The sequence below is a fragment of the Salvelinus namaycush genome, chromosome 23, assembly GCF_016432855.1.
Source record: "Salvelinus namaycush isolate Seneca chromosome 23, SaNama_1.0, whole genome shotgun sequence".
Lineage (NCBI taxonomy): Eukaryota > Metazoa > Chordata > Actinopteri > Salmoniformes > Salmonidae > Salvelinus > Salvelinus namaycush.
Window position 1 is genome coordinate 10,379,224 of NC_052329.1, and position 24,975 is coordinate 10,404,198.

At 42.8% G+C, this 24,975-nt stretch overlaps 1 protein-coding gene across 1 annotated transcript; it reads right to left on the minus strand.

Moving 5' to 3' along the window:
• Nucleotides 1–15,422: 15,422 nt before the first annotated feature.
• LOC120018952 (protein sel-1 homolog 3) lies at nucleotides 15,423–24,343 on the minus strand. The gene is made up of 17 exons (XM_038962163.1): nucleotides 23,893–24,343; nucleotides 23,057–23,172; nucleotides 22,919–22,955; nucleotides 21,673–21,884; nucleotides 21,365–21,544; nucleotides 21,135–21,254; nucleotides 20,908–21,048; nucleotides 20,736–20,798; nucleotides 20,464–20,637; nucleotides 20,231–20,358; nucleotides 20,058–20,141; nucleotides 19,873–19,967; nucleotides 18,289–18,372; nucleotides 18,083–18,192; nucleotides 17,826–17,953; nucleotides 16,129–16,234; nucleotides 15,423–15,771 (listed from the first exon to the last, which is right to left on the minus strand). The coding sequence occupies exons 1-17, from the start codon at nucleotides 24,341–24,343 to the stop codon at nucleotides 15,673–15,675; spliced, it is 2,328 nt and encodes a 775-aa protein (XP_038818091.1). The 3' UTR covers nucleotides 15,423–15,672.
• Nucleotides 24,344–24,975: the final 632 nt, after the last annotated feature.

Here is a 24,975-nt window from a genome sequence, read left to right on the forward strand (position 1 = left end):
ACAAATATAAAACAAGCAGGGGTCTAGCCCCCCTTGAGGTTCTTGAGAGAGCAGCATAGGAAGTGAGAGAAGGGAAGAAATCCATTCCATCAGCTAGGGATGAAAAAAGAGACTGAATGACAATGAAGAGGTACACTGACAAAAAAGACAATGAACATGAGCCTGTGCTAAAGAGAGGCTGTGACAGAGTAGCAGAGACACACAAGGTCTTATCTGATGACATGGAGTCTGAGTTTGCTAAACATATCAAGAATCTCACAGACCAGTTTCGTGGGCTTAGTAGCCTCAAATGCAGAGAACTTGCCTACGAATTGACACATTGAAACAACATCTCTGTCCCAAGAAACTGGGTAAGTGATATAGAACAAAAATATCTACAGTATATCTGAATGTAGGCATACATTTAATATATACAATATACCACACCCTCATTCCATGAATTCAACTTTGAGCTACCAGCACAATCACCAATTGTCACAGGACACCATCACCCACTTACCTCAAGGCAGCTCAATTTACCCTGTCCCTTTGCTCAATTTACTGAGCAAAGGGACAGGGTTGTGCCAAAAGGTCACGTTTTTGGACAAGCTGTTTTCAAAACTGTTATGTTTACGTAAGTTCTGATTATTTCTAGTCATACACAACATCCTGAAATATATGTATATAAATAATATATTTCCCTTGATGTAGTGATGCTGAATGCTCAACTTACCCCACTCCCTTAAAACTAGCCCTATCCTGAAATGTTCCTTCAATGTACATAAGCTTTCTACATTAGAAATGACTCAGAAACAGAAATAAGATTAGACTGCATTAGGCTTTTTGACATAATAACCTGTGTTTCCTTTTAATATCCTTTCAATACGACTTAGGTTTGAATTCATGTAAAGGTCTGTGTTTCTCACCCTAGTTCCTCCCTGGTTTTTACCCGTCCTCCTCTATGGCTGGTATATTTTACCCTGGCATGTGCCACAATTGAGTCCCATTAATCAGGTCTCATTGTATGGGGGCTGAATGTTAAAATTCTCACTCCTCTCCACTCCTACACATTAACCTTGTAGCTGCTTCCATCTGCACACCCCCACCCCAAAACTTGGCAAATTGTTTGGAGTGAGAGAGAGCATGGTGTGTGTGTGTTGTGCCCTCACCAGTTAGTGTGGCAGTTCCCACCATGCTATAAATAAGATGCCCACCTCTCCCTGTGGGCAGCCAGTGGAGGGATCTGACAGCAGAGGGCACAGTGACCTTGTCTCCCTGGGAGATGCACATTCAATCTGGACCCAAAGCCCAGCCCACATGGCACCCAGGTAATAAGCCAAGCACCCAATTACTGTATGCAAAATGTCAGTATTACCCCTGGAAGAGGTCTATGTGATGAATGAACAACAGTTCAAGACTGAAAAGCACAAACTGGTTTCCCAGATTAAACAAGATGTGCATAGGAAAGCAATACCACTGAAATTGGCTGCAGTCCCCTGGGAATACAAATTGTCCAACTGGATGGAACAAAATGCACATTGGATACATAGCTGGAAATTACCCTAGACAAGCAATGTTGCTCCCAAAGGTGTTGTCCTATTGAACATCCAAACCCTACAGAGCCATGTGGAAGTAACACTGAGAGTAATCAAAGTCTTACCTTGACCCTGGGCATGCAGTGTCTGGCCACAGAGGCTGAGAAGGAGTAGGAAGAAGGGGAGAGGCACGCCTGCTGGAGGACCTATAAGTCCCACACTGCCCTGTCTTGGGGCCATCAAACCATTGGATTCTGGGAACACAACGGACCAACTGAATTAAACCACAGAAGAACACATCATAACATCATATTACATCATCAGAACATAATAGTTGATGTCTTGCACTTTCTTTAGCTGTTTAAAATAAATATCATCCTTGTGGGAAGGGCAAACCATAAGCTCACCTGGCTACAAGAAGCAATAAATCCCTCAACAGACGTTATGATGACTAAAGAGTTGACACAGCCAGTTGGTCCTGAACTATGACAACATAACAATGTAATACAGTGGCTTGCGAAAGTATTCAGCTCCCTTGGCATTTTTCCTATTTTGTTGCCTTACAACCTGGAAATAAAATTTATTTTTGGGGGGTTTATATCATATGATTTACACAACATGACTACCACTTTGAAGATGCAAAATATTTTTTACTGTGAAACAAACAACAAATGAGACAAAAAAAAAATGGAACACTTGAGCGTGCATAACTATTCACCCTCCCAAAGTCAATACTTTGTAGAGCCACCTTGGCACTAAGCTTGGCACATCTAGCCACTGGGATTTTTGCCCATTCTTCAAGGCAAAACTGCTCCAGCTCTTTCAAGTTGGATGGGTTCCGCTGGTGAACAGCAATCTTTAAGTCATACCACAAATTCTCATTTGGATTGAGGTCTGGGCTTTGACTAGGCCATTCCAAGACATTTAAATGTTTCCCCTTAAACCACTCGAGTGTTGCTTTAACACTATGCTTAGGGTCATTTTCTGGCCACTCTTCCGTAAAGCCCAGCTCTGTGGAGTGTACGGCTTAAAGTGGTCCTATAAACAGATACTCCAATCTCCGCTGTGGAGCTTTGCAGCTCCTTCAGGGTTATCTTTGGTCTCTTTGTTGCCTCTCTGATTAATGCCCTCCTTGCGTGGTCTGTGAGTTTTGGTGGGCGGCCCTCTCTTGGCAGGTTTGTTGTGGTGCCATATTTCCATTTTTTTAATAATGGATTTAATGGTGCTCCGTGGGATGTTCAAAGTTTCTGATATTTTTTTATAACCCAACCCTGATCTGTACTTCTCCACAATTTTGTCCCTGACCTGTTTGGAGAGCTCCTTGGTCTTCATAGTGCCGCTTGCTTGATGGTGCCCCTTGCTTAGTGGTGTTGCAGTCTCTGGGGCCTTTCAGAACAGGTGTAAATTACTGAGATCATGTGACAGATCATGTGACACTTAGATTGCACACAGGTGAACTTTATTTAAGTAATTATGTGAGTTCTGAAGGTAATTGGTTGCACCAGATCTTATTTAGGGGCTTCATAGCAAAGGGGGTGAATACATATGCACGCACCACTTTTCCGTTTTTTATTTTTTAAATTTCACTTCACCAATTTTGACTATTTTGTGTATGTCCATTACATGAAATCCAAATTAAAATCCATTTAAATTACAGGTTGTAATGCAACAAAATAGGAGAAACGCCAAGGGCGTGAATACTTTCACAAGGCACTGTATAGAATATATATTACAGATTTGAGTAACATCCTGCTAGCGGTCTGTTAATACTGCTAAGTAGTTCCTGAGCAGGCACTCTGTCATGTGAAAGGATACGTTATAAGAAACATTCATGTGTTGAATATTCCAAATTGTTTGCATAGTTAACTTATACACAGCTCTGACACACACTTACCCCACCAGACATGCCACCAGGGGTCTTTTCACAGTCCTCAAATCCACAACAAATTCAAGAAAGTGTACAGTATTATACACATCTCATATTGCTCAAATGAACATCAAACCTGGTTTCAAAAAACAGACAAAGCAACACCTCACGGCACAACGCCTCTCCCCTATTTGCCCTAGTTAGTTTGTTTGTGCGTATTGATATGCAGGCTACGTGTGCCATTTTTAAATTGATGTAGTTCTGTCCTTGAGCTGTTCTTGTATATAAATGTTCTGTATTATGTCATGTTTTGTGTGGACCCCAGGAAGAGTAGCTGCTGCTTTCGCAACAGCTAATGAGGATACTAATAAAATAACAAAAAAAGATACCCAGCCAAGCCTGTTTTAATTCACTGAGTGTAATACTGCTAAATATAAGTCTTTGGTCTGAATGAACCAGTCATTAAACACAAAGCTTTTATGAACCAACAATTCATCAAATCTTAAGGATACATTTGTAGCCATGCATATCTGGGGCAAAATTTATGGTGTTACCATTATACTTAATTAAGTATTATTTCTTCATGATCTGAGTGAATAAAATATGCCAGCAGATAGACGGTGGAACAAGTTAAAAGCTTGGCAGAATGGTCTGGCCAGAATATTTACAGTATACAAGAGATAAAAGTCAGATGATAGATGAGGCTGAGCTCATTAAGCAGATGAGCTTCCCCAGGCCTGTATAACACCTACAATGTACCAGTTCTGGATACAGTCCCCAGTTAATGAGAAATAAGATAGTCATCTACCATCTGAAGAAAAACTGTCAGAGGACCGCCCCGAAAGACACAAAATCCATTCTAATTTCTAACCATGGCGTTTTTGGAAGTTGAAGCAGAGAAATTTATCCACCCGACATTTATAAAAAAGGACGGTGCCATTTTTGTCCCGGAAGTTGCTGAGCTTTTTAAAGTGACTATGTGGGAATAAAATGAGTGTGACTGTGACATCATAATGTACAGGAACTGTGTGTTCTAAAAGTCTCCATAGATCTATTGAAAGACTATAGGCTTCCAGCTGATATAGATACTATTCTTTATCTCCATTGTATCCATATCAGAGGAGGCCGGTGAGCCCATCCTCCTATAGCTCCCAACACCAGCCTCCTCTGGTCCATATGGATGACTTTGTGCACTGCAGTGTGAAAGAGACGTTACCGTAGCCCGACTACCTCATCTGTTTGTGCTGACAGGCAGAGCTGGGGCAGGTCTCCATCTGGGTGGAGAATGAAGATATCACCATTTAGCCTTAGCAAACAGTGAAGTAGGACGCATTCCCAAAGTAGAGAGTCCAGCCGTGTCCAGTCCTGCCCATAACCAACGTTGGACTACATCACATGACACAGTTCATGAAGTGCTATCAGTCACTCTGACATTTCACAACAAGCTTCCAGAGGGAGGAAAATCAATAAGCGTACACTTACATCTCAGCCATTTATCTTCCCATCCAGACACCCCTGAGAGAGATTCATTATTGGTGAGGTGTAATCATTTACATACACCTTCATGATGCCAAACAACCACAAAGCTGTTCCAAGGACAGGAAGTAGGAGATGGTAAAGCTGTTCCAAGGACAGGAAGTAGGTGATGGTAAAGCTGTTCCAAGGACAGGAAGTAGGTGATGGTAAAGCTGTTTCAAGGACAGGAAGTAGGTGATGGTAAAGCTGTTCCAAGGACAGGAAGTAGGTGATGGTAAAGCTGTTTCAAGGACAGGAAGTAGGTGATGGTAAAGCTGTTCCAAGGACAGGAAGTAGGTGATGGTAAAGCTGTTCCCGGGACAGGAAGTTGGTGATGGTAAAGCTGTTCCAAGAACAGGAAGTAGGTGATGGTAAAGCTGTTCCAAGGACAGGAAGTAGGTGATGGTAAAGCTGTTCCAAGGACAGGAAATAGGAGATGGTAAAGCTGTTTCAAGGACATGAAGTAGGAGATGGTAAAGCTGTTCCAAGGACAGGAAGTAGGAGAAGGTAAAGCTGTTCCAAAGACAGGAAGTAGGACATGGTAAAGTCTGTCTAAGTAGAACAGATACACTTCACCTCAAATTGAAGTTGTCAAAAGTGATCATTTACAAACTAGTAATTTCCTGTGAGTGACGGTATAATTGCTGTGTGTTATTAAATATAATAATTTGTCTCTCATGATAGGACAGAATTTGTTCAATTTCACTTCTGAAAGTCGAAAGACATTGAGAGTCTTCTCCAAGGTCATCAGCATGACACCAGCTCCAGTACTATGCAAGAGGAGGCAAGTGAAATATTATCACATTAAATAGTGGACCACTAAGATAATAACAGTTTAGTAACTCACTTAGACCTACTCAATATCTAGTAAAGGAATTCTGAAAAGTAGCCAAGTTGTAGAATCATGATCCTCCTAATGGAATTGAACAAACAATAATCACTGAGATCCCTATTTAGCATTCCCACTTCATTGTACAGTGTATTTACCACTATAAAACCCACTGTTATTAAATCTTCCATGAGAAGTTGGAGTCATGTCTAATTCAGAGAGTGGAGTGGGTGGTCAGAGGTCCAGTGCTGGAAAGAGAGGGGAGTGGGTGGTCAGAGGGGCATGAAGGACAGAGAGGGGAGTGGGTGGTCAGAGGGGCAGGAAGGACAGAGAGGGAGGGGAGTGGGTGGTCAGAGGGGCAGGAAGGACAGAGAGGGGAGTGGGTGGTCAGAGGTCCAGTGCTGGAAAGAGAGGGGAGTGGGTGGTCGGAGGGGCAGGAAGGACAGAGAGGGGAGTGGGTGGTCAGAGGTCCAGGGCTGGACAGAGAGGGTAGTGAGTGGTCAGAGGACCAGGGTTGGACAGAGAGGGGAGTGGGTGGTCAGAGGACCAGGGTTGGACTATCAAGGCACAAGGCGAGACCCAGATGCAGACACAGGAGGTTGGAGTCTTACAATGTTTAATAAGGTCAAAACCAGATCAGAGTCCAGGAGGTACAGAGTGGCAGACAGGCTCGTGGTCAAGGCAGGCAGAATGGTCAGGCAGGCGGGTACAGAGACCAGAAAGAAAAAGGAGAATAGCAAAAGGGGTACGGGAAAAACACGCTGGTTGACTTGACTAAACATACAAGACGAACTGGCATAGAGAGACAGGAATCACAGGGATAAATACACTGGGGGAAATGAGTGACACCTGGAGGGGATGGAGACAATTAGAGGAACAGGTGAAACAGATCAGGGTGTGACATGGACAGAGAGGGGAGTGGGTGGTTAGAGGGCCAGGGTTGGACAGAGAGGGGAGTGGGTGGTTAGAGGGCCAGGGTTGGATAGAGAGGGGAGTGGGTGGTCAGAGGACCAGGGCTGGACAGAAAGGCACTGAGCTGGACACAGTCCCAGGGGGAAACAGATTGAAAAGGAGCGTAGCACCAGCCATGTGGCTCCATTAGTCAGTGGCCGTGTCCGAAATATGTCTCGGCCTACTACTTACTAAAACTTAATACTGTGTACTAATCATATAATATACCATTTAGAACGTCCTGTTTAGTTAAAATGTATGCAGTAAACACCAAACATCAACATACTGCTCACCCGTACTGAGAATGCGTCATCTGAGGCCCAACTGTGTTGTTTCCCGCTTTCGTTCATTTTCATACTTGGCGTCATTATCAGCTGATAATCAGCTGTTGTCAGACACAAGTGGGTCTGAAAAGACAATTCTCTTCCTCAATAGCGTGCAGTGAATTAGTCTAGTTGAAAACACAATTCTCTTCCTCAATAGCGTGCAGTGAATTAGTCTAGTTGAAAACACAATTCTCTTCCTCAATAGCGTGCAGTGAATTAGTCTAGTTGAAAACACAATTCTCTTCCTCAATAGCACTCAGCGAATTTTTATAAATATATATATATTTTCCTTTATTTAACTAGGCAAGTCAATTAAGAACAAATTCTTATTTACAATGACGGCCTACCCTAGCCAAACGTGGACGACGCTGGGCCAATTGTGCGCTGCCCTATGGGACAGTTGAATGTGAGACAGCCTGTATTCGAACCAGTGACTGTAGTGACCACTCTTGCACTGAGATGCTGTGCCTTAGATCGCTGTGCCACTCGGGAGCCCATCTAGATGAAAAGACAATTCTCTTCCTCAATAGAGTGTAGCGAATTCTACGACATGAAAAGAGAATTCTCTTCCTCAATAGCATGCAGCAAATTCTACTAGATGGGAAAACAATTATCTTCCTCAATAGCATGCAGCGAATTCTACTAGATGGGAAAACAATTCTCTTCCTCAATAGAGTGTAGCGAATTCTACGACATGAAAAGAAAATTCTCTTCCTCAATAGCATGCAGCAAATTCTACTAGATGGGAAAACAATTATCTTCCTCAATAGAGTGTAGCGAATTCTACGACATGAAAAGAGAATTCTCTTCCTCAATAGCGTGCAGCAAATTCTACTAGATGAAACAACTATTATCTTCCTTAATAGTGTGTAACGAATTCTACTAAAATGAAACCACAATTCTCTTCCTCAGTAGCATGCAGAGAATTCTGCTAGATTAAAAAACAATTCTCTACCTCAATGGCATGCAGCAAATTCTACGAGATAAAAAAATGACTATCTTCCTCAATAGAATGCAGTAAATTCTATTACATGAAAAGACAATTCTCTTTCTCAATAGCATGCTGCGAAATCTATTAGATAGAAAAAAAGATATTGTCATCAATAGCATGCATCGAATTCTACAACATGAAAAGACAATTCTCTCCCTCAATTCTACTAGATGAAAAAACGATTATCTTCCTCAGCAGCATGCAGCGAATTCTCCAAAATGAAAAAACAATTCTTTTCCTCAAAAGCGCACAGCAAATTCTCCGAGATTACAAGATAATTATCTTCCTCAATAGCGTGTAGCGATTTCGACTAGATGAAAAACAAATATCTCCCTCAATTGCGTGCAATGAATTCTACTAGATGAAAAAACAATTCTCTTCCTCAATACCGTGCAGCGAATTCTACTAGATGAACAAACAATTATCTTCCTCAATAGCGTGCATCAAATTCTACTTGTGAAAAAACGACTTTCTTCCTCAATAGCACGCAGTAAATTCTATGAGATGAAAATACAATTCTCTTTCTCAATAGCGTGCAGCGAATTCTAATAGATGAAAAAACAATTATCTTCCTCAATAGCGTGCAGCGATTTCTACTAAATGAAAAGACAAATCTCTTCCTCAATAGCATGCTGCGAATTCGACAAGATGAAAAAACACTTCTCTTCCTAAAAAGCATGCAATAAATTCTACTAGAGGAAAAAACTAAATGAGTATAGCATCCTAGCATTTATAACATTCTCAACTTTCAAAGTGTCACGTACTAAAAAAAGTTATATTTCGCAATCCCATAAAGCCTATTATTTAGAACGCAAGTATTAGGATTGTGTTATTCCTCTGCCTGCCTGCCTGCCTCCTGGAAGAGCAACATACCACAACGTGGTAATGCAGCAATCTGTTATATATTACTCTCCCCCAACCCACTCTCATGGAACAGCAGTGCTGAAAAAACACACGAAGGGGTTCTCCATCATCTGTTCTACTAGAAATGGAGAACTGCTAAAGAGGAACTGTCCAAGGTCCTGAATCCACATTTCCAATATGAGGTTCTTACTTTTGTTGTGGGTAAGACACACCACTACTCTGGCCATGGGTAAGACACACCACTACTCCTGCCATGGATAAGACACACCACTACTCTGGCCATGGGTAAGACACACCACTACTCTGGCCATGGGCAAGGTGGTGAATCTACTCTGGCAAGGTGTAGAATCTACTCTAGCCATGGGTAAGGTGGTGAATCTACTCTGGCCATGGGTAAGGTGGTGAATCTACTCTGGCCATGGGTAAGGTGGTGAATCTACTCTGGCCATGGGTAAGGTGGTGAATCTACTCTGGCCATGGGTAAGGTGGTGAATCTACTCTGGCCAGGGGTAAGGTGGTGAATCTACTCTGGCCATGGGTAAGGTGGTGAATCTACTCTGGCCACGGGTAAGGTGGTGAATCTACTCTGGCCATGGGTAAGGTGGTGAATCTACTCTGGCCATGGGTAAGGTGGTGAATCTACTCTGGCCATGGGTAAGGTGTAGAATCTACTCTGGCCATGGGTAAGGTGGTGAATCTACTCTGGCCATGGGTAAGGTGTAGAATCTACTCTGGCCATGGGTAAGGTACAGACAGCGGTGCTGTCAGACACACTGTCAAAATGCAATTATGCAGGAGCCCTCCTGTGCCACTGAGGACAAAATAAGTCTGTGAAAAGCATACTGCGTTCACTCTATGCAAAATATTCAGCAAGCTGTCTCACACATCCAACATCGCTATCTTGTGCTGAAGCACAGAATGCCATGATCAAACTAAACAGCAGGGGGCCGGAGATAAAAAAAAGCTTTTACAGGGTAACATTGTCACAAACCAATTATGGCTTTCTCAGTGGAGGTGAGGTGATTAAAAAGTGTTCCATGCCGTGACTAGAAATATTCGACCTCCCATTCCCTCAGTGGCCTCTCGGTATCGGCATGCCATTAAACATAGTGGGAGGCATTGCTTCAGCACCAAATTCAAGTTAGCTTTTACAAAAACCATACATTGGCATTGATTATGTAATTGACCTAATAAAGGTAAGGTAAAGCCAAATAAATCACTGCTTACTGTAGAGATTAACATGGTGGTGGTGTGGGTATAGCTCTATTGGTAAAGTACATTCAGAAAATATTCAGACCCCTTGACTTGTTTGACATTTTGTTACATTACAGCCTTATTCTAAAATGTATTTAACTGTATTTTTTCCTCATCAATCATTTTTGATAAGTTATAAAAAATACAAAAAATAAACACATTTACAAAAGTATTCAGACCCTTTACTCAGTACTTTGTTGAAGCACCTTTGGCAGCGATTACAGCCTCGATTCTTCTTGGACATGACGCTACAAGCTTGGCACACCTGTATTTGGGAAGTTTCTTCCATTCTCCTCTGCAGATCCTCTCAACCTCTATCAGGTTGGATGGGGAGCGTTGCTGCACAGCTATTTTCAGGTGTCTTCAGAAATGTTCAATCGGGTTCAAGTCCGAGCTCTGGCTGGGCCACTCATGGAAATTCAGAGACCTGTCCCGAAGCCACTCCTGTGTTGTCTTGGCTGTGTGCTTAGGGTTGTTGTCCTGTTGGAAAGTAAATCTTCGCCCCAGTCTGAGGTTCTGAGCGATCTGGAGCAGGTTTTCATGAAGGATCTCTATACTTTGCTCCGTTCATCTTTGCCTCGATCCTGACTAGTCTCCCAGTTCCTGCCGCTGAAAAACATCCCCACAGCATGATGCTGCCACCACCATGCTTCACCGTATGGATGGTGCCAGGTTTTCTCCAGACTTGACGCTTGGCATTCAGGCCAAAGAGTTCAATCTTAGTTTCATCAGACCAGAGAATCTTGTTTCTCATGGTCTGAGAGTCTTTAGGTGCCTTTTTGCAAACTCCAAGCAGGCTGTTATGTGCCTTTTACTGAGGAGTGGCTTCCAGCTGGCCACTCTAACATAACGGCCTGATTGGTGGAGTGCTGCAGAGATGGTTGTCCTTCTCCTAACTGTAGGGCTCTGTCACAGTGACCATTGGGTTCTTGGTCACATCCCTGACCAAGGCCCTTCTCCCCAGACTGCTCAGTTTGGCTGGGCGGCCAGCTCTAGGAAGAGTCTTGGTGGTTCCAAACTTCTTCCATTTAAGAATGACGTTGGCCACTGTGTTCTTGGGGACCTTCAATGCTGCAGTCTCGGCGCTCTATGGACAATTCCTTCAACCACATGGCTTGGTTTTGCTCTGACCTGCATTGTCAACTGTGGGACCTTATATAGACAGGTGTGTGCCTTTCCAAATCATGTCCAATCAATTGAATTTACCACAGGTGGACTCCAATCAAGTTGTAGAAACATCTCAAGGATGATTAATGGAAACAAGATGCACCTGAGCTCAATTTCGAGTCTCATAGCAAAGTGTCTGAATACTTATGTAAATAAGGTATTTATGGTTTTTATATTTAATACATTTCTAAACATTTCTAAAACCCTGTTTTCACTTTGTCATTATGGGGTATTGTATGTAGATTGCTGAGGATTTTTATTTATTTAATCCATTTTAGAATAAGGCTGTGACGCAACAAAATGTGGAAAAAGTCAAGGGGTCTGAAGACTTTCCAAAGTCACTGTATCAGGTTGGACATTAAAGGACAGTCAAAATAAACTTGACTGAAATAAAGCAGAGATTATGTTTAAATTGTACAAACACAAACATATGGCAGTAACAATGACAGTCCTGACCCAAAACACTGTTGACTGATTTTGATGCCCTAAACAGGTATTAATCAACCCAAATTTATACATCTAGCAAAATATCACAAACAAAGTACTTGTCTCCAACTGAACAGTTCTTCAATAAATCAATATCTAATTTGAGAGAAAAGCAGTGGCATTTGAGGACTGAAAATTATTCTCGTTCTCTCCAATGCTTCCAACGTTCCTACTAATACAGACCTATCCAGAGAGGGTAACCATGAGCCTACCCTACTGTGGTAAACAAGTTATATACAGTACATCCTTACAAACAAACACACACACACATTTGTCTTACCTGGATCTGTGGGTTCTGTGGCACCACAGGACTGTGTCACTGCTGTATATCCCACAAGCCTGAGAGAGAATCAGGACTCTCGTTCTGCCTGACAGAGCTTGGAGTTCATTCTCTCTGCCTGAGAGAGAATCAAGACTCTTGTTCTACCTAACAGAGCTTGGAGTTCCTTCTCTCTGCCTCTCCTGCACACACACAACCGGTAAAGCGCTCTCCCGTTGCCCAAGTACAGCAAAGAGAGAGGGAGGGAGGTAGGCAGAGGGGGAGAGAGAGGGGAGAGAGGGAAGAAAGAGAGCGAGTGGGAGAGAAATTGCCTTGATAATGCACATTGCCATAGGAGGGTTGCATTTCTGGTAATCCAATCCAAGTGGAGTAAAAGCCTCTGTCATCTCACCAGACTTAATTAAACTGATTTGATTCTGGTCTCCCTCCATTAAACTGCATGGCTTCTTTGCCATTCATTTATTCACATTTTGGCTCCCCAGCTTCTGACCACAAATTAACCTGTCCTGCTGTGCAGTTAATGGGAGTTAAAGTCCAACTATTTCTCTCCAATATCTTCAGGTAAAATACTGTCGAAATATAGCATGTGGTCTGGTGCAGCTACCGTGTACAGCACATATTGAACTTCAGTATGTCTAGTGTGACTGAAGTGTGTCTTGACCATCAATGCTACTTCTGTCTGTTTGTCTGGTGGTCATTTGTGGCAGTTATGATAACACACAGACTGTGGGATGTTCCCAGGACAAAGGTTAACTGACTGCCAAAAAGAACTGAATACTGTACGTAGTGTAGTAGTATTGCTGTATTATTGCTGAACCTGTTGCCGTTATCTGTGCAGTAAATCTACTTCCATGACATGGCAAATGTATCTTGCTTGAGCAGTAAAATATAAGCACAGGACACAAGCATGTTTTTTGTATTATTGTATATTATGAGCAGATTTATACAGTGAATGAAATGTATACCTGTCAAAGGCTGACACAGCGTCTCTCATTTGAATTGTGAAGGTAGTGCCTCTCAGCCCGGCCGGCGCTCCAGCTTCCTCCGGGCGCTCTGGAAAGTCCACTGGAGTCCATCAGCGTAATTAACATGCCACGCTCCGGAAGACACGCGGTGTACTTCTCAAAATTAGGCTGCAAAAATGTGTCAGAAGGTCATGGTCAATTGATTAATATGGCAGCTGAAGGGAAGACAGTTGTGCCTCCTGTTTTAACAGCCAGGCTGCCTACTTTTCATTGTGTCCTAAATGGTGGCTCACTGGGCCCAGCCTCCCATGGAAACTTTATCTCCAAATCCATGGGGGTTTCATTTGAGTATGCACTTTAAATTCAAACTAATAAATGTGGAAATTGCTTTTGTGACAGAGCAGTAAAATACAAGGTGCTGTTTCTTCAAATATCAATGAGGCCCGCAACATTCCTCCAATGGAATCATATTAGCAGATCTCTGGCTCATTTTGGGCACTGGGATGTATTTCTCTCAGCACAAACATGTCCTGCTTATTGGATTGTGTTATGGATAGTAAATTAAAGGCACAATAATAGGCTATATAATTTGTTCTCAGTCAAAAGGCAGTCACCCCACTTGTTGGTTTTGGCGTGTCTTTGGCATCATTAAAGACTGTTATTTTATCAAATCAATGCTCTGTAATTATTATTACGTGATTAAACTAATCATGTAAATTGAATTAACTAGGAAGTCGGGAAACCATGGAAAAATTTTAGATTGCAAAGTTATAATTTTCTGAATATAAATCTTCCGATAATTTAATATCTGATCAATTAGTCTATTAATTAATTATTCTTTACCTTACGTCAGTCTCATTCCAAACGTCGTAAATTGTTGGTTATCTGCACGAACCCAGCCTAAACCATGAATCATCCATACACCAATTGGCTTAATAATTTATTTACTAACCAACTAAATAATCACAGAAATGCATAACAAACAGTAGATATTGGTTACTAACAATGATAGGGAAGATTCCCTAGTGAGATAAGCTGATATGATGGCTTGGTGGACCTTTGCCCACCAAGCCGTCATATCAGCTTATCTCACTAGGGAATCTTAGTCACAGGCCTTTGCCTGTGTATACAAAACATTCCATAACACAGACGGCTCTTTCCATGACACAGACTGACCAGGTAATCCAGGGGAAAGCTGTGATCCCTTATTGATGTCACTTGTTAAATCCACTTCAATCAGTGCAGACGAAGGGGAGACCAGATGAATCCAGGTGAATCCAGGTGAAAGCTATGATCCCTTATTGATGCCGTTGTTAAATCCACTTCAATCAGTGTATATGAAGGGGAGGAGACAGGTTAAAGAATGATTTTTAAGCCTTGAGACAATTGAGACATGGATTGTGCATGTGTGCCATTCAGAGGGTGAATGTACAAGACAAAATATTTAAGTAACTTTGAACGGGGTATGGTTGTAGGTGCCAGGCGCACGGGTTTGAATGTGTCAAGAGCTGCAACGCTGCTGGGTTTTTCACGTTCAACAGTCAACAGTCCACCACCCAAAGGACATCCAGCCAACGTGGGAAGCATTGGCGGTACCATGGGCCAGCATCCCTGTGGAATCCTTTCAACACCTTGTAGAGTCCGACAAATTGAGGCTGTTCTGAGGGCAAAAGGGAGTGCAACTCAATATTAGGAATGGGTTCCTAATGTTTTGTCCACTCAGTGTATAGCCTGCTGTAAATATTTAAAACAGTTATGCTTGCTTATGTAAGTTGCCAAATTCAGAGTAAAATCTAACACACCTGGGATAACTTCTTTTTTTGGGGGGACTGATTATGCATGTCATAAAAATGTAGCAATTAGCAAAAGCATGTTTATGAGTAGAAAAAACAATAAAATAATTACATGAATAACCTGATCATCAGTATCATGTAGTATTTACATTTACTGTACCTTAACATCTCTATACAGAGAACTCTGGTATGAGAAAACATGTGGTACACAGAGTAATGTACACCCTGCTTATGAATGTATTGCGAGGTTTGACTGTGACGTTACCACAGACCACACTCTAATAACAGACAACTGGCCCAGCTCATGATTCAGTCATTTCATGTTGTTTCATTTAGAGGGGTAACTACCTGTGTGCTTTCCAGTCTCCAGTTTGTCTGTGTACAGGTGACAACTTGCTGTTCACCTGCTGTTTGCGCCAGGCCTGGTGAACCCCTGGGGCATTACCAGCCATTCATTACCAGGAGCCAAGAGGCCCACAGCACGGTTCTCCATGGGCCTGGAAAATGACTCTGGTCAGGGACACCACGGTGCTAGTCAATCCCCACCCCCTGGATGATCTGTTCTACACTGGAGCCCCAGTCAGTAGTAATGATTTTTCAAATCAGTTTGCTTTATTAATACTGCTCAATCAATAGACAGTTTTGTAAACCATGATCATACAGAACATTGAAATACCTTTATACATTCAGTTTAAGAAATTGTGCTATCTTCATTCCAGATAAAACAAAGATAAAAACACAAAAACAATTTACCTTTAGCTATAAAAACAAAATCAGTCAAATAAAAAAAAATCGGTGAAAAAGTTTTTGCTCCCGATACAATCAAGTCTTCTTCCTCATAGTGCTGATAGGCTGATGGGTCTCCTGGTCCTAGTGATAATAAGACATGATGCCACGCCCCCTCAGAACACGGAGGATGATGAAGAGGATTGGTGGAACTGCAACTGCCATGACCACAGTACCAGAGACCTGAGAGAGAGAAGACAGCCCAATATCAACGTTCATGGCATACTGTACCTATGTTGAATGGGGCGGCAGGGTAGCCTAGTGGTTAGAGCGTTGGACTAGTAACCGAAAGGTTGCAAGTTCAAATCCCCGAGCTGACAAGGTACAAATCTGTCGTTCTGCCCCTGAACAGGCAGTTAACCCACTGTTCCTAGGCCGTCATTGAAAAATAAGAGTTTGTTCTTAACTGACTTGCCTAGTTAAATATAAAAAAAAAGGTAAAATTTGTAAGTCGCTCTGGATAAGAGCGTCTGCTAAATGACTTAAATGTAAATGTAAATGTTGAATACTACAAGTTCAATGTTCAAACATCATACATACCTTGATAGTAGCACTGTAGTCCTTTTGGAAAGACTGCAGATAGGCATGGAATAGGGCAATGCTGCAGGGTAAGTAGGACTCTGCTGTGCTGTTGGAGTCTCTGCACCTATGGAAAAGTATAGGAATTGTACAGTGAGAACAGCCTAACCAGTTGATAATAATATACCAGACTGGATAAGGGGAGGACCATCCTCCTCAGTGAATTTCATAAAAATTAAAATAGTGAAACATTATAAAAGTTATCCTTTTTAGATAAAACTATACTAAATATATTATTGTCACTAAATAATTGATTAAAACACACTGTTTTGCAATGAATGTCTACAGTAGCCTCAACAGTAGGGTAGCACCATGGTGTAGCTGGAGGACAGCTGGTTTCCATCCTCCTCTGGGTACATTGACTTCAATACAAAACCAAGGTTGCTCATGGTTCTCATAGATTTACACAGTAATTATGACAACTTCCGGAGGATGTCCTCCAGCCTATCAGAGCTCTTGCAGCAGGAACTGACATGTTGTCCACCCAATCAAAGGATTAGAGAATGAATCTAGTACTGAAAGCATAAGCTACAGCTAGCTAGTACTACTTAAAATGTGGTGAGTAGTTGACTCAAAGAGAGAGAAAGACAATAGTTAAACAGTTTTGAACAAATTCATTTATTCAAAAATGAAGGAGAAGCGCGAGAGAGAGATTTGTTTTTACACTTACTTAGCTAGCAAATGCAGCTAGCTAGTTAGTTTAGCCTATGCAAACACCCAGCTCAAACAGAGAGGGATGCTATGTTACCTAGCTGGCTATGGCTAACTCCTCCAAGTCAAGGTAAGCTTTTGGTTTTATTAATTTATTGCCAGCAGTGTAACTGCTAAACTGCTTGCTAACTGTACACTGTACTGCATGATAGTAGTGGATTTACTAACGTGTTAGTTCTGGTAGCTATGTTGTTGACTTGATGTTAGCTAATATGGTGACAATGATGAAGGCTGTGTGTAGCGGTTAGCAGTTTTGATATAAAGGTTAAAGATTTTCTGTGCACAACACACAGACAGCTGATGTGTTGTGCACTGATGTCCACAAGCGAAGGGAAAAGGTGAGAGAGCTTGTAGATGCGAGAAGGTATTATACAATGATATGGCTGCTATGAAAGTGAACTGTGTTTGCATGTGATCAGGGGTGTATTCATTCCGCCGATTCGGTTGAAAAAGGTTTCTTAAACGGAAGCAAACGGAACGAAGCGGGGATAAACATACCTGAATTATTCCAATACAAACTCTCATTTGCAACTCTTGGACTAATGATTACACCTTATATCAGCTAGATGCAGGCAAGATTGTGTAAGGCAGTATTGAATGTTTCAATGTCTGTCACCTTGATTACTAAAATGTATCTCGACTTGTGCGCACCTACGTTGTAAACTTTCATTCATAGGCTAGGTTGTAGCAACCTCATGATTGGTATAGGGAAAATTAGAATATTATGTAGTAGTCTAAACCTATCGATGTTAAATTGAACTGGGTGAATGGAATATGAATGACAGTCATCCAATATGCTGTAACAGAAATAAGGCCATGATCCTAAAAAAAATGATCGTCCTCCCAAATCTTAACGGCACCGACCGCCACTGATATACCATCATATCCTCAGGTAGTGTGCATGGCATTCTCCTGTTGTAAATGGTGTACAGTACCACAGTACATACCTGCGGTAAAGTGTAGTCGCCAGCTCAGTGTTATCTGCCATGTAATGCTGTGTCAGACCCAGTTCAGACAGGACGGACAACGGTAACCCCTGTTCCTCTTGAACAAGCACACCAAGACTGTACCAGCCCTGTGAGAAAAAGCATGCGGAGACACACACACACACACACATGCGCACACAAGGGTTGCAGATGAGTGGGAAGGCATTTCTTTAATGAGATGGCAATGACATCACACGTATGTAACATGGCTGGCATACCTGAGGGTCACTCCTTAGTGCTGCCTGTTTGTACATCTCTGCTGCTGCTGCCACATCTCTTGGTCTCCGCCCATGTCCTTCATACAGCAGGTCACCCATCCTGATCAGGGCTGGAGAGGATGGATGGAGGTAATATTAAAACAATCTCTCTGAGAAAAGTGCAACGACGGAGTCAATGCAGACTGTATATGTCAAAGACAATTCACCATAGGGATCAGGATCTTGTGCCTGGCTGGTCAGGTTGTAGTGTCTCCTCATACACTGCGCTGCAAAAGTGGGATCCAGGAAACCTCCCTATTGGAAAGGTCAGTTATAACTACATGTGTCACGTATTTATATATACTGAATAAAAATAAAAATGCAAAATGAAAAGTGTTGGTCCCATGTTTCATGAGCTAAAATAAAAGATCCCAGAAATGTTCCATATACACATGTTCCAAATTCTCTCAAATGTTGTGCACAAATTGTGTACATCCCTGTTAGTGAGCATTTCTCCTATGCCAAGATAATCCATCCACCTGACAGGTGTGGCATATCAAGAAGCTGATTAAACAGCATGACCTTTACCCAGGTGCACTTTGTGCTGGGGTCAACAAAAGGCCACTCTAAAATGTGCAGTTGTCACACAACACAATGCCACAGATGTCTCAAGTTTTGAAGGAGCGTGAAATTAGCATGCTGACTGCAGCAATTCCCACCAGAGTTGTTGACATATAATTTAATGTGAATTTCTCTGCCATAAGCCAAGTCCATGTTGCAGAGAATTCAGCAGTACGTCCAACCAGCCTCACAACCGCAGCCCAGGAACTTCACATCCAGCTTCTTCACCTGAGACCAGCCACCCGGACAGCTGATGAAAGTGTGGGTTTGCACAACTGAAGAATTTCTGCACAAACTGTCCGAAACTGTCTCAGAGAAGCTCATCCGCGTGCTCGTTGTCCTCGCCAGGGTCTTGACCTGACTGCAGTTCAATGTCGTAAACCAACTTCAGTGGGCAAATGCTCACCTTCGAGGGCCACTGGCATGCTTGGCAAGATGAATGCTGGTTTCAACTGTGCCATGCAGATGGCAGACAAGGGTGTATGGCATCCTGTGGGCGAGTGGTTTGCTGATGACAACGTTGTGAACAGAGTGCCACATGGTAGCGGTGGGGTTATGTTATGGGCAGGTATAAGCTACAGACAACAAATACAATTGCATTTTATTGATGGCAATTTGAAAGCACAGAGATATTGTGATGAGATCCTGAGGCCCATTGTCGTGCCATTCATCCGCCGCCATCACCTCATGTTTCAGCGTGATAATGCACGGCCCCATGTCGCAAGGATCTGTACACAATTCCTGGAAGCTGAAAATGTCCCAGTTCTTCCATGGCCTGCATACTCACCAGACATGTCCCCCATTGTGTCTGTTTGGAATGCTCTGGATCGATGTGTAAGACAGCGTGTTCCAGTTCCCGGCAATATCCAGAAACTTCGCACAGCCATTGAAAAGGAGTGGGACAACATTCCACAGACCACAATCAACAGCCTGATCAACTCAATGCGAAGGAGATGTGTCACGCTGTATGACGTCACCTTTTTTTTAAGGTATCTGTAAACCCAATGCATATCTGTATTCCCAGTCATGTGAAATCCATAGACTAGGGCCTAATAAATGTATTTCAATTGACTGATTTCCTTCTATTAAATCTTTTCGCATGGTGCGTTTTATATTTTTGTTCAGTATAGTTATAGTTATGCATTGATATACTGTATCATCACAGTGGAAACAAGTTTCACCAATCAAACTCACAGGGTTTTGTTCACATAGGTACGCCACATTGAACTGGGCGGCTGCAAATCCTGACTCAGCTGCCATCATGTAATACAACAAGGCCATTAAGCTGTAAAACAGTAGAGACATTAGGTTCATACAATAATAAACATTACAAATTAGTGTTATCATGTAATGTTCTAACAAGAGAGATGGTCACCTATCCCCTTTAAAATAGGAATCCAAGGCCTTCCTGAGGACCATTCCAAGGTGTCCGTTGTGCTCAGCTGCCCACTTAACCCATCTGTGGTAAAAACAGAGTGATTGGCAAGCAATGCAAAGTAATGTTTTAATCAGATTCATTAAAAAGAACTAATGAATTTAGAGACTAACAATAGAGCATCTGCTGGACGCCTCTTGACTCGGCCAGGGATCCCTGTGGTCCACACATCAGCCAGCTGAATGGAGCCATCTATGTTTCCTCTTTGGGCAGACTTCAGGTAGTAGGTATAGGCCATGAACTGGGAGAGACAAAACACTGTTGGTTCATTATCTCAGTCCAATAGATACCGGTCAGTGTGTAAGCTACGTAGGAGACCACAGGGTATACTGACAGTCGACCTGACCTTGTCTGCAGCTTTCCCAGGATACAGGCCTTGGGAGTACATGACACCCAGATTCATAGCACCATCTGAGCTTCCTTGTTTATCAGCCTGTTCCCACAGCTGCACTGCCCGCTGGTAATCTTTCTCAAACTGCTCATAGTACCAGCCAAGGGCGTTGATCGCTGGCGTGAAACCCTGTGGGATCGAATGGTATGATGAGCAATTTTGAAGGCGTCATTGTAGTCCTACAGCCCATGCAAAATGATAAAGTCCTGAACATAATTTTGACCAACCTGCTCTACTGCTTTCTTCAGGAAAGTGACTGCCCTTGGAATGTCTTTCTTGACTCCTTGGCCCTTAAACGTAATGATGGTATTGTCAAAATAGGCTAGACATTACTATCATTGAACTTAGAATGACTATAGAGACTGACTGTGTCATCAAACTGAATAATTGACCTCCGACCTGCATGAGGACTATGGCATAGTCATACATGGACACCGGGTCCCCCAGACGGACAGCTCCTCTCTCATAGTGTCTCACAGCAGTCTGGATGTCTGGAGACACGCCCTGCTGGCCCCAGAACAGCATACGGGCCACAGCTTGCTATAGAAGAGCAGTTTAACCATTATCACAAAAGATTTATTGAGATTATGTTTAATACTGAAAACAATCAGACAGATGTATAGTACCTCTGCATCTGCGGCTCCATTGCGAGCCTGGAGTTTTAACCAGTGAAAGATATCATGGTTTTCATTGGTTTGGAACCGAAGCACTTCCTCATTGTTCAGGTAAATAGATTCTACAAACATCTACAAAACAGACATACTAGATGAGGAGCAGTTCCATTAAATAACATGTTTTAGGATTGTATAATACTTGCACAGACTGAGATGATCTTGCTTCAGGCACAAAGGCCTACCTGCTGAGGTGAGGGGTTGTGATGGTCGGAGGATGTCTGCTTGGCGATGTTAGAGTAGTAGGCATAGGCCAGGTCAGAGTCTGGGGGGATGCCATGCTCACCTAGCTGGTGCAGGTGCCCCAGACGCAGCAAGGCCAGTCTCCAGTCCTTCTGGGCTGACAGCAGGGACAGTAGCCATGCCTGGAGGATGAGGGGAATAAGAGACATGCAAAGTACAAATAGGAGGTCTGGAGTTTCTCCTGACCATGAAAAACTCCTGGCCGTAGACATGACGACATACACCTGAATACACACACTCATCCACCCACCTTATTGGGCTGCCTCTCCACTCCTACACCACTGCTGTAGAGCACTGATGACAGGTGTAGAGCTCTGTTGTTCCCCAGACAGCCAGCTTGCAGCAGAAGGGTCATTATCTTGTTAACTACTGCAGTGAATCCAGTGCTCTCTTGACGCAGCTTACGCAGAGACAAGGAGTACAAAGCCCTTCCCACTGATGCCAGATCAACCTTTCTGCCACCTGGGTATACAGTATAAACAATAACATTAGAGAGATTGCAACATCCTCATTAAATGGTGTTGATGGTGTTAACTGGTGGAACACCTTCGTAGGTTCAAATAATTGTAGAAGAGTATTATTATGACCAGCTCTTACCATGCTTGGTGGCCAGTATCTTTGCCAGATTAACTGCATAGCGTCTTTGAGGGGCATTGGGTGCCTCCCAGGGTTCACAGTGTGGTGTCACAGCTAAATTACATTTTAATGTCCACTCATGATAAGCATCCATACAGTTCTCTGGAAAACAGAGGTAGTTTCAGTTTGGATGGAGTTTGTGAGCCACTGAATATTTTATACACCATCATGCCATCTAGTGGATATTACAAGTCATTACCAGACTCTTGTTTCTCTCTGGCTCTCAGTAAATATCCAGTCATTTTGACATGAAGCTCCAACTGAAATTCCTGACAGGACTGTAGCCATCCAGTCAAATTCAGAATCCTAATAGGGTCTGGAACAATGACTTCAGACTGCGGGAGACCAATTAATACAGGTGTAACATGTTTTGTTGAATTACAGATGGATTTGGATGCGTTTGACTGTGATTCTTACCGGCCTGACCTCAGGTATTCTGTTTCGATAGTACACCAACGGTCCATAATAACCTTCAATTCCTCTCATAAATTGACCTCCACTGACCACAAAGTAGCCCTCCGTGTCATCCAGGTGTATAGGATCTCTGAACCTGTAGGAAACCAGTTCCATATTCAAAATGATGCTGACATGCTATAGCAGGGGTGGGCAACTCCTCGAGGGCCTGATTGGTGTCACACTTTTTCTCCAACCCTAGCAAACACAGCTGATTAATCAAAATGCATTCTAAACTGAAGATCATGATTAGGTGATTATTGGATTCAGGTGTGTTAGCAGGGGCTGGGGCAAAACTGTGACACCAATCAGGCCCTCGAGGACTAGAATTGCACACCCCTGTGCTATAGGTTTCTTTCTTTTGTTCTGTGTTCATCCTTACATGTGTTCTGCAGTATGAACCAAACGTTGCTTCCCATCAATGCACACCATGGTGACATCCACCTAAAAAGAATCCAGAAGAAGAGTGAGAAGAAGAGACATTACTGGTTAGACTCCCAAAACACTGATCTCCTGTCTGCTGTGGGTATGGGGTTAATACTGACCATTCTGCCACGCAGCTCCACGTTGATGTGGCACCACTGGGCCAGGGGCACCTGGAACGGGCAAAGGAACGCTGAGGATCTCCCAGTCTCCCCATGCATCTGGACATGCAGCTGGCCTGCAGAACACGTTATAACTAAGGAATAGGCATTATACTGGTATAATAATGCATCTGGCCATTTGAGAAGTGAGGATAGAAGAGCAATGTTACCTGATCTTTTAAGGAACAAATTGGGAGTGGCATAGTTATTTTGATAGTCTATGTGGTGAAAAACGGCACACAAGTTTTCCTGGCAGGATTGGGTCAGGAACACCCAGATGGAGAACACACACCTGGCAACAGGAGAGAATAAAAGTATCAAATATTATCCTATGTTAATATCCCCAACATGAAGCCCACGTCTTTTAGCAGGCACATAGACTATGTAGCTAGTGGTCTTACCATGGAAAAGAAATATCTTGAAGTCGCAAGTACTCCAGGACCTCGTTGCTATAGGCATTTAAAGTCTTGGTGATGCCAAAGTTCTCTCCAGTTGAGGCATACATGGACGACAACAAATGGACTGTCTCTGAATGGGAGATTATTTGGTGATAAAATGAGAAATGCTAGGATATAAAGGTTTGTATGAAGTTTGTTATAGTTTATAGACTAAATATGTTGAAAATTAATAGATGTCTTACACTACTATACCTTGTTTGACTATGACTGCTTTTAGTGTCTCAATGCTCTATTTGAGTGGTCCACAATGTCGTTTTTAAAATCTTTACTTTGTATTGTCAACTATTGTATCATTGTGGACTGACATTTTTCTAACTAACTCTGCACTACAGTAATTACCTTGTTCCACAGGGCATTGTGAGGTGGTGGTCCTGCGGGTTAACCACAGCATCTGTGTAGCCCAGCCAGGGCAGAGTTGATGCTGCTTCATGGGGCGACTGAGAGGGGACGTGGGCTGCAAGCTGACCACCGCAGTGGCCTGGCCTGACCTGTAACTGTCCTCAGATTCCTGCTCACTGACTGAGGCACGCAGCATGCCACTGAGCACCCACTGAGTGTCAGGCACAACCCAGTCAGGCTGGTACACCAGCCAGTCAGGGAGGCTCAGTAGCAGAGTCCTAATCCGGTCCGGACCCGGCTCACAGCTCCAGTGTCTCTGGAATACTGTGGAGCTTACTCCAGTGTCATAAGACACCAGACACTCCACCAGCACCACAGCTGGTTTAGAACAGGAGTACAACACTTTCAGAGAGTAGCCAGGCACTGGCTCAGCTGGTGGGTTCAGAAACATCACATGATCTGAACACCAAACCATCTGTGTGGAGGGAGAGGAGGAAAGCCACCAAAATAGTATGTACATCGAAAGTTGATACATTTCTTTAAAATTAAGCACCTAAATTGAAACATTACTGTGTGTGCGTATAACAGGTATTTAGAAAATAGATATAGTACAACATAGCCTACCTGTAAACTGAGGAGAAACAGTAATACAAACTTATCCAAGTAATGCTGATTCATGGTCCGAGTGTGATTCATGGTCCGAGTGTGGGGGTGTTTAATTCCTTTAAGATGATGGCTGCTCAATAAAAAGTAGTTTTAAATGTTTTCATGCTGAGAAGCACACGAAAGACAAACACTAAAATATGTCAAATTAAAAGGTTAGCAGTAAATACGCCAATAAAGGGCCATATTGTCAAATCTAGTTTAAAAAAGGTGCGTTTGCTGTCCTTTTGACTGGAAGAGACCTGAGAAAGTTTCAATGACGAGAACCCGGACTAATATCCTGCTTTGTCCACAAGTGAAACAAGTGCTTATGTAAATATTGGAATAAATGCACACACAGCTCCACCTGTTAGCTGCGCAATCAGACGCGTCACGTAACCAATAGATTGACGGGTTATTAGATATACGGAGCAGTCCAAC

Excerpts from the sequence above, each read along its gene's own strand:
- LOC120018952 (XM_038962163.1), bottom strand. The coding sequence starts at position 24,343 with ATGTTTCTGAACCCACCAGCTGAGCCAGTGCCTGGCTACTCTCTGAAA. Across the intron at positions 22,956-23,056 it reads TGGAGCTGCGTGGCAGAATG|GTGGATGTCACCATGGTGTG; the intron begins GTCAGTATTAAC and ends GATTCTTTTTAG. Across the intron at positions 16,235-17,825 it reads GCGACTACACTTTACCGCAG|GTGCAGAGACTCCAACAGCA; the intron begins GTATGTACTGTG and ends ACTTTTCCATAG.